Below are 10,920 nucleotides of genomic sequence, written 5' to 3'. Positions count from 1 at the left end.
AATCAGTTGACAACTAATTCGCTGTAGAATGCAGGATCACATACAGAGCCAGCAAAGCGTGAGCCAGATCAGGAGATGGAAAGGGCCAGAAGGAGGGCTCCTTGTTACCGAGAGTCTATCTGCAAAGCTCACACAACTCAACCCTAACAGCCCATTATCTTCAGCATACTTCTGAATTCATTTTCTTTTCAAGGTTCAGCCCTTTCCCTTTCTTTGGGGACAGGGACCCACAATTTTCTGAAACTCTGCAACATCTCCAGATTCTCTCTACTATCTCTTCTACAATTAATTTCAGTTCAGTCTTTTCTTCTAGTTCCTAACCTGTAAGTATGTCCCCCTTAAAGAAAACCTGGGAAACACAAGTCCAAATTTACAAGACAGATAAAACAGGGCTGGTCAATAACAGTAGATTAAAAAAAAAAAACACTATCATTTAAAGAAATAACTTACCAGAGTCCTTTAAAAATGGAAACCTGCCCAGAAACTTTAAGATCCACTAGAACTTCTTTATTTTAGCACTGCTTCAGAGGAAAACAAGGCCCTTCTCCATGTATCATTTTCTGTCTTTGGAAGCCTGAATAAAACTCACCTTCCTGAGAGAAAAATACTAATTGCAAAGTATGTAAACATTTAAAAAGTTGACTTCAAAAGCAGTTTTATCAAACACAAGAGATATCTTGTATTGTCCATATATAACTTTTTATTAAGAAAATGAACAAAATACATTCTTTCTCCATATGTACATTACATACAACATAATTCTACAACTGCAATTGTTTAGCAGATCACTCATTTATTCACAAAGCAGTGTTAACACAGTCACCAAACCTGCGATCAGAACATTACTTTTACTGAAAAACAAAACCCTAAAAAGTCCACACAGACTAAAAAAATAAGATAAAACAGGATCATGAGGGGAATGGGGAAGACTGCAGAACACACTCAACATAGCCCAACAATAACTTAGAACAATGATGTCAGGAGATACCTGATGCCCCAAAGCACTTCTGTTTAACAGCTCCTACTAGGTCATGCCAGCTGTTCCAGACTTCCCTCATGATTTCCATTTCTGATTTAGGGACTTTGAGGATACAGCCCCAATCCCATTTTGCTACAGAAGAGGAGGGTAAAGGAAGCAGTAGAACCCTGAAAGGTTGCAGCTTTTCCTCTCACATTAAGAAAAGGACTCTCATGAAATAAAAAAACTCCTGAATCTTAGCTGGAAACCAGAGAAATACACTGTTTTGGAGAGACATTTGCTAAGCATGGTAAGGGAACCCTTGTTTCAAGGACTTATTTATATTTACGTTCATTTAGTCGGTTTCTCTTTTGCTTTTCTCTGCTTTTCCTTTGTCCTTTTTGGGTATGGATTTAATTATGGTTATATTAAAAAGTCCATCTAAACAGAAAGCTCTTCATGGGTATGAATATGCTCCCAATGTCCATAATGGTGCATAAAGGGCTTAAAAATTAAAATCAGTCTTAGAGATAAAATTGCCAATGACCTGAACTCCCTACAGCTTTTGGGTAATATCTTACACTGCAGTTAAGACTTAAAAGACACATACTAACAGAATTATTTTCAGATTGTTTGTCTAGAAAAGGGCAATGCTCTAAAGGAATACAGTAAGGGTAGGCACAATTGCTTGCACCCCAGTCTTCCACACTTGTGGTAAAAGACAATGAGGAATGGCTGTGTCAATTTTTTAAAAAAGCTTTTTCTGGCTTTGTGTTGGATAACAGAAGGAAGTCAGGAAAAATAAATGAGTCTCATCGGTTAAATAATAGTGGCTTTCCTTCTTTAGACTTAATAATTTCCTATATTTCTATGTTAAACATTTTTATAATCATATAACGAGTAAATGTTATTATTTAAAAGTCTTATAAAAGATGTTTAACTGAAAGTCTCTGACTTTCAGATGAGCTGGCTGCTATGTCATATTTCCAGTCCAGGAGATGTTCTAAGACAGAGAAGGAGCTATCCATAGCATTAATAAGCAGACCCAGAAAGACAGATTTTATTGACTTTGGATAGAACTGTATCTTCCCTCTCAATCTAATTTCCAGTCCAACTTTGGTTTTGAGGATCTATCTCTACCTAAAGGGATCTTAATTTCTGGCCAATGAGTACTAGTTATCTGTAAAAGAGTTGACTTGAAAAAAATTCTAACATTTTCCCCAAACTGCATACACACACACACCCACCTACCATCTTTCCATTGAAAAGATGGATTAGTGTTAGCAAAACCAACACAAGAAAAGGAGGCCCTAAAAGCTTTCCTGTACTCTCTTTCTGAGGCTGCAGATTCAGCTACACATAGATTTTGAAGTGGTGACATGGAATAAATCTTTGAAAAGAAAAACCTATCTCCATAAAAGGATCTGTTCACAGAAAAATGTCTCATTATTTTGCAATTCTAAATTGAGCTGAAGACTATACATAAAGGAAAATTAATACTATACTATCTAATCTGTTCAATTCAAACAACATTTTACACAAGTCAAAAAAGCAATAACACAACCATAGCCTCTCTTGGCCAGGCTAAATGTAATGCTTAAGAAAGTAAGTCCACTGTGATTTCTCTAAATGTTTGGTTTACAACTGAGGGAGAAAACAATTTACAACTGTCATCAAAATCATTTTTCTGGGAAAGGAAAATATCTCAAAAAGGAGACCAAGTGCATGATTTTTAAAAACACCTATCTTCCCTACAGAAGACTACTTATATTTAAAATTTTGGACTTTGATATCCTACTATCAAATTTGGGGTTGGGCACACAAGTACTTTGCATTCAGTGCTCTTACAAGTATAGCTAATCTGTATGTGTAAATTTAAGCTAAGCCTTTACAAAGGTGCAAGTACCCTAAAACTTCTAAAGTAGGCAATTAAAAAAATGTTAAATTGTACAACCCTGTCCTCAGTTGCCCCCTTTATCTTAAGGAGGTAAATACAACAACTATACGGCAACATGCTGAAACAGTCACTTGCCAAAATCTGATGGTATGGCCCTGATGGTATAAAATCCTCTTCTTTGTTGCCAAATGAATTTATAAAGCTCTACCAGTTGCAATGGAATTAAACTAATTCTAGATACCTTCTCTAATTTAATTAATCACCTTACCAGATGTGGAGGAAACCTAAAGAATAAATCAAAACTATTAAATTCTTCTAATGCCAAGCCCAGAACTCATGTAGTTCTTGGCAAAGTAGAATAAACAGAGACCCTTCGGATTATGTATAATTAATTTATTTTAAAACATGGAAACTAAATTTGATGTCAGTTCAATTCTGTATGGGTTAGAAGTTAAACACAAGATGACAATTTTTCTTCCATTATAAAGGGCTAGAAAATGAACACCAACCAAATGACACTAGCTAAACTGTAACAAAGGCTTTCTTGAGATTTGTTAACAAAGAAGGTAAGCTCAAAATTGGCTACTTGAGCAATTCCTTAATCAAGCACAGAGGCCTGTTCAGTATGTCACACAGTATTTTTCCTTCCTGCAAATTAACCTGGCATTCATTAAGCACTGAGTGAAACTGAAGAATGATGATCTTCTTAGGCTGGTATTCGTGTGGCAGACCACTCAGGTTATCAAAAACTAACTGCTGCGAATGCTAGCATCCCAGATGGTACAGAGCTGTGTTGCAAGAGCTTAAACCCGATGAAAAAGCAAGTCCCCTGGAGTCTAAAAACTGCAAGTAAAACTGTTTTATTGCTGGTTTTCCCTCTGGATCTGCATCAAGGAATTGGCTGTATGTAAGAAGCTGTTGAGGATCCAGAGCCCATTACACTGGGCTGCCTGTTTCAAGATCTCTATCAGCTATTTGGGAGACGGTGAGAAAAGCAACCAAGCAAGAAATGTTGCTTTCCAAAGACTATTCAGAATAACTGAGCTTTGATCCCTTTTGATAGTCTTCTCAGCACTGGATTAAATTAATTTAGGGTTAGAAATGAAGAGCTTTCTTCCTCATTGAGATTTGTGGACCTTCAAATCCATGAGCAAAAAGCACCTATTTTTTCTTCTCTGCCATACACTCAATTGTCCTGTCTAGCTCTGTTCCTGAGGTTCAATATCTGCAAGTGAGAATGCCACAGACAGGCAAGATAGGATACTGCATACAAATGTTTAATAGTTCATTGAGATTGTTTGAAGAGCAGATAAAAAGGAAGACAAAGTATTTTGTCATTCCAAATGATACTTTACAACTGGTCTACTTCCCTACTAAACACTCTCCCCTTCTTTTGTTCTTGACCCATAGCTCTCAGATAACATCCATATAACATTCTGTTTTCTATCAAGCTAGGCAGTGTTAGAAGACATGATAGTATATTTGTAAAACTTCTTTCTAAATAATGACTCTACTGTGGAAGATAAACTAGAACTAACCTTGATTTTCATGTTTTTAAGTTGACTTGGAATCCAGTTCAAGACCTGTAACTTTAAAGTACTACCTAATAGAGAAAGACATGGAGTGACACGATCTCCCACAAGGGCATTTCTCTCTGCACCACCAGAAAATCTGACTTACTATAGCCTCCAATGACTCCTTAGGTTAGGGCTATAAAATCTATCGTCAAAGGATTGTCTGGGAATAAGATTCAGTCATTCAGAATCTGAGCTAAATTCACATTCTTAAGGGGAAGAGACATTTATTAGACGGCACTATTTTTACTTAAGAAAAAAAAACGAATGAATACCAGCAATTTTATAGCAATCAAAGCTATTCCTGATGTTTTATCTCAGAAATTGAAAGTCAATTCTTAACACAAATTCCAACTTTAGTAGAAAATCAATGCTACTCAGAGGAGGTGGGAGTAGGAAAAAAAAAAATCTAAAAAACAGAGAGAAAAGACAATAGGCAAATGAAAATTCTGGTGACATGCTGAATTTCATAAGCTCTACTATGAAACTTGCACATTATCAACAGTTTTATGACTGTACTTAGTGCCAGGGAAAGCAGCCAACACTGGCTCCTCCATTAAAGCTGCTACAGCCATATTACTATTCCTCTAATTAAAATGATTCAAGTAGTTTTATAGCAGTCTCTAAAGGTTGTAAATTCTTTAATAATGCACAATTTTTAATTTCACTAATCTGTTGTCATAAACAAAGATAAAAGAGTATGTTTGCCTTAGAATGATTTTGACCTTTTCTTTGCAAGCATTACAGCACTTGTAAGCAATGCCACACAAAAACCTAGGAAGGGTAGGGCTAAAAAAAAGCCCAGAATAAAGTCAGATTAGCTAAGAAAAATAATGGAAACACAATTCATAGTATTTGGTGGGTAGGAAGAAATCAAGGCATTATATGTAATTTAAAAATAATCTATAAATAAAATCTCTTAAGATAGCATTTTTGGGGAAAAATAAAAGAGCATTTGGTGGAGAAATCAATAAACTACAATAATAAGTCCTCTCCAACAAAACAAACACCGGTGACTTCATTCAGCTGGTCTACTTGGCTCCTAATTAATTATTTCAACAAACTTTGAAACTCCCACCTTCAAATGAAATACCTCTAGACTAGAAGCTTTGCATAGCCATATCATTTCATCATTAATCCACATCACAGGGAAATATAGGCCATAGTAAAAAATCACAAAAGAATAATGTTATTTGACTAAGAAGGACTACAAACCTTTTGCCCGAAAGAACCCAAAGATCTAATCTACAACTATGGTCTCATGCAGACCCTCTATATTACTCTGCTAATAACTATAAACTTCTTGTGAGGGAGCCTGACATCTCAGATCAAGGACTATTTCAAGAATTTAAAACTTAATGAAAGTTCAGGTCAATTTCTACAAAAGGATGAAACTGCGTCAGAACATGTATTTTTAAGAAAAGAAGGTTTACAAAAGATTTTTTTTTATAGTTACATAACTTTGTTTAGAGTACACATCGTAATGATCCCCTCCCATAGAAATCACTTCAAACCATAATTCTCACTTGCTTTGCAACATTCAGCCAGCTAAAGAGTTAACACAACATTCACCCAGGAAATAATCAAATGACCCACAATTACCCAATGAATTTCATATAGTGTTAAGAATAATTATAGGGTAACATCTTCATGTAATTACCAGGAAATTGAGTATAATTCAGAGAATAAAATCAGGAACATACTCCAATCTAACTGCTCTTTGATTCATTAAGCATCATTCTCAATCTCTTACCAAATGATTAAGTGCCTCAAACAAGTTTCTGTTTGTAAATTAGATTTTAAAACTGTTTTATTACATGAAACTCTATTAATGTATCTCTAAATAGTGCTTTTTTTTTTTTTTAAATAGCACTTTTAAGGCAGATGTGAAGAAATCCACTGGAAAGATAAGCTGGCAAACCATTTATACTCAAAAGATGTATTTCACCAAAGAATGTAGTTTTATGATCTTAAACAAATCACCGAACTCTAAACCTAACAAGCCTTTCCATGGTAAATCAGTGAATTAACTTTCCAATGTTTTCTATCACTTTTTAATTAGACACAGACAAGTCAGTTTTAATGAAAACCAGGTCTAAAAAGACAATCTTGCTAAAGATCAATACTGTCAGCTTTACCATAGAGTTAGGCACCCAAGTCTGAATTCCTTTGCTTCATAAGAGATTGATATGTTTGAATTAATCAAGCTGGCCACAAGAGGTCTCTGTCATTCCACAAAATGCAAATACAGTTTAGAGGTATCTTGTAAATCAGATAATTTCTCATTAGGTACAAGCACTGAAAATAATGTTAGAGATCTAGTGTATTTCTAGTTTAAATGATTTCTAGTTTGATATTCTGGAATAATATATTCCATCAGGAAAAAGAAATGGGAATGAACTTGAAGCTAGGGATAATGAAATCGAGCAAATGGTATCCCACTAATACATCTAAGACCAAGTGTTTCAATCTGGGACTCACTAAACTAGAGTGAAAGAATATTTAAGTAGTAAAGCATAGCTACTTGGCTACCTACCAACAAGGCATCTAAATACCAAATTAGATTATTTAGATTATAATATACTGCTAGAATAGAATACTTGGAAATACATGTAGATTCTCACTAAATATATAAACAAGTTTCAAATCAGCGTTCTGATGTGAAATGTGAGTTAATGTTTCAGTATTGGTCTTGGATATAATGAAGCCCTACATTCTCCTGTAATCATAACCAGCAGTGCCCCATTAAAGCTCCACGGTACAAATTCCGACTTACTGTGTCAATAACCTCTTAAATACAGTCTATGTCACTTAAGCAATACTAAATGGTTTGCTATGACTCAACGCCATTTAAACATGTTAGTGAAAAAAAATTCTGTAAGTGAAGAAAAGGGGAAAAGTTACACTTAAAGTGAGGAAAGATGAAATTAGAACAAACATATGTTTAGAAAACAACTAGTGGAGAGTCAGGGAAAAATAAAAACAAGCAAAATTATTGAGGTAAAGAACAGAGTTTCCTCCAAATATGGAGCCTAAGGAACGAACGAAAAAATGACCCAAAAAAGCACTATAAAAATAAATGTTGGAGGGCAGCACAAGTCCATTTGGTTATTGTTTTTAAAGTGCCAGAATTCACAGTAAGCAACACTAGAGATTTTACATTTAGAAACTCTTACCAAGTTCTTCCCTCTCGATTCTATGATTTGAACCTGTTTCCATAAAATGAGATTCAATAGGCTACAATATTAGCAATATTACTATTTTTTGTTCTTGACTGTCATTCAGGGAAGCCTTTTTATGAAACTATATGTATGTAATTAGATTCTACTTACTTGTAAAGTCAATTGGTTATTCTGCAGCTACACAGTTTGGTACTAATTGTATTATATACTATATCTTTCACAAGGTAATGAACATATCTATTTGTTTAATAAATCACTACTGATTGCTTTGGGATGCCTGGAAAGACAAGGAGCCCAAGATTCAAGCCTAGAACTAGGACAGATATATTTCTATCCATCCCCAAATATCATGAAACCATGCAATAAGGACAGACTGAAGAGGGATCTCAAAGTCTCATTCCTATACACGAGATGTTTCCAAAGTGCAAAGCAATTTCTTCTTTCTTTGGTGAGGCCTAATCTTGCTACTTTAAATTCTCTAAAGTCATTCACTTGTAAGAGTCACTGGACTGATGGACGTTTATTATACTTATTCTGTTTTAAGCATGGTGGGTATCAGTTGCATACAGCACACTTTTTGACCAAATGTAAGCACTGGTCAGGAATAGGTTTCCTATGTGACATTCCACAGCATCACATGTAATGATACATATTTTCATCCTTCAAAAACACAAAACAAAACGGAACGGTGGAAAAGCTCATCTGCCTTTTAGTTTAATTAAAAAAAAATACTTGCACCATTATTTTTTTTTTTTTTCCATTAAAAAGAGCCTGGTCTGTGTGCTTAATGAAATGCCTGTCAGTTGTATTCCCCTGGACAACTTAGAAACCATTATTCTTTAAAATACAGAAGCAGATGTAGGGAGCCAACGTACATAGAAATAAACAAACGCATCGCTCTGGAAATCCATCCTCCCAAATGAAAATGCTACAAAGAGCTAGCACAAGGAAGAAATGGAAGCCCTGGTTCTGCACAGCCCTACCAGGGGAAAGAGTCATTTTCTTCCAAAATTGCTACAAAGATATCAAAGAACATATTAATCACTACTAAAATCGTCCTGCTGGTAATTTTGAGAATGGCTCTTAAAGGTTCTGAACTATATTCTCTCCTCAGTTTAAGGTTTCTGTGACTCAAAGCTTTGAATATCCACTATAAAATATACCATTACAGAAATACTATATACCAATCTCAGACGAGTGCCTGGATCAATCTTGGGTTTCACTTTTTAGTTCTATGACAAGAAGCATAAATTTGAGCCCTCTGTTCCTCCTATTGTTTAATGTAACACAAGACTCTAGTCAACAAAGACACATGTATCACTTAAACATATATTAATTGCCCTATAGAACTATATAGAATGAAGGAAAGAGGTAAACAAATGATACATACCACTTACAAGCAGTTGTGTGATGCGAGGTAAAGTGAAATGGGAAGGAAGGAGAAAGAAGAAAGGCCAAACAACCCAACAACAACAAAATCACAACTCCTGTAGCACTGAGTCTGTGAACAGTGCTTACCTGCCCCAATTTTATAAAAATGAAATAAGAATCAGAAAAGGGTATACTGCCTGATTATTCTTTTATACTCATGAATTCTTAAAAGTTAAAGTAAGAAAAAATATATATATATTTAAATGGAAAGTATATCAATTCACTTTATTAGCCTAATTTAGGAATGGGATGAGGACTACAGGGTTGAGGTCAGGTATGAAGGAAGAGGGTTAAAATTTGTGACAGCAAAGATCCCTTCAGAATTCTGGTGCAGTCCTTGTTCACTGCAGCCTAATTGTCAATTAACAGAGTTGAAATCCAAAATACTGAAAGCAGACTCCTGTGCTCCATTTCTGTCCACAGACTCTTCAGTCACAGTGTGATGAGGTCCACCAGGTTGCCTTTAGGAGGAGTCATGCTGTCAGGAAAGAAATTTACTAAGGTGTCAAAGAGCTGAGTTCTTTGAGCATAGGTGTGATCCACATCCGAAAAGCCTGGTGAAGGAGAGATACAAAGAAACTCATCTACTGTGTTTAAAACCCAACATGTAACAGAAAAGCTACCTGAGAAAACCAGCAATGTATAATGGTAAAACCAAAAACAAATCAGGCTTTAAAACCAGATAAACATGGGTCCTGATCCCAGTTTTACTATCCAGCAATAGTCTTAGGTAAGGGAATCAGCCTTTCTGCAACTTTTTCTTCAACTGTAAATCTGTGGTAATCCTGTTTACATCATAGGTTTATCGTGCAAATTAAATGCAATTATGTGAAAACTATCAAGGAGAGTGACTATTAACTTTAGTTACTTTAGTAATTAATATTGATTTCTGTTCTCTTCCCTACAAGCATTTCCCTCTTCTAGTATATTGAGGAACTTTCATTCCTCTCTTCTGACTTTTTAATGCTTTGATCACTAAAATTTTTTTAATAATAAAAATATAATCAAAATGAAAGAGGTCTTTAGAAAGTAGTGTAAAGTCATTAGGGCTCTGAGAGCTGGAAGTGGTTTCAGAGAACTGAGTGAAAACATACATGCTTGAGGTTAAGAAATATACTTATACGTAGAATGGTACCTGGCACATAGTAGATCCCCTATTTACAGTACTATGCATCAGGCTCTATGCTAGGCACACATGTGAAAAATAGAGCACAAAGAACTCCTTTTATCTAGATGAATATCAGACAGTGAAAGATACTCTTAAAAGGTGAAGACCGCTGAACTAAAGGATTTTTTTCCCCTTTAACCTCTAGTAAACACTTAATTTTCAAGTTCACCCCAGCCAAGGAAATATTCTGGGAGATACCTCTTTCCTTTAGTCATCTGGCATATTGCTCCCAGCACAAATGAAGAATGAAAATGAACAAACAAAAGTCCTTTTTTGATTTTCTCCATTCCTGAAATGGCTGAGGCATAAAGCCATATTGAGTGCCACCAGAGACAAATAGTGCCAGAAAGTTGTATATGCCATGATACTCAGTGAAGGCTATTTCAAATTGGACAATTTTCATTCAACTTAGAATACAGTTTTAGATGCAATCTGCCTTTTTAATCTTGTAAAGAACATGAACAGAAAAGAACGATGCCAAGGATACCAGTTTCCTGAAAGGAAAATAAACAATGCCTCAAGAAAGGTACATTCCTATTAATTAAAAAATATATATATTATTTTAAGTGTGAGGGCAAGTGTTTACTCCTTTGAGACTTAAGGTTTTAACAAAGCCTGCTATCATATCATAGAATTCGAAACACTCCAAAATGTAAACAAAGGTGACCTCTGAATGATGACATTATATTCTTTTCCTATTTTATGTTTTT

At 35.1% G+C, this 10,920-nt stretch overlaps 1 protein-coding gene across 4 annotated transcripts in view; it reads right to left on the bottom strand.

Annotated features, from left to right (window-relative positions):
* Positions 1-680: 680 nt before the first annotated feature.
* Positions 681-10,920, bottom strand: part of MKLN1 (muskelin 1) — a 320,903-nt gene continuing 310,663 nt past the window's right edge. For 2 of the 4 annotated variants that reach the window (XM_032483347.1, XM_032483349.1), the window contains one exon: positions 681-9,596. In XM_032483347.1, the coding sequence (XP_032339238.1) occupies positions 9,475-9,596 (122 nt within the window). In that variant the 3' untranslated portion in view covers positions 681-9,474. The remainder of the gene's footprint in view (positions 9,597-10,920) is intronic. The other 2 variants (XR_004321257.1, XR_004321256.1) reach the window with 2 other exon arrangements.

Source organism: Camelus ferus, chromosome 7, assembly GCF_009834535.1.
Source record: "Camelus ferus isolate YT-003-E chromosome 7, BCGSAC_Cfer_1.0, whole genome shotgun sequence".
In the NCBI taxonomy this organism is placed as follows: Eukaryota; Metazoa; Chordata; class Mammalia; order Artiodactyla; family Camelidae; genus Camelus; species Camelus ferus.
The sequence above is the reverse complement of the archived record's forward strand: the minus strand, read 5'-3'. Positions and strand labels throughout refer to the sequence as shown.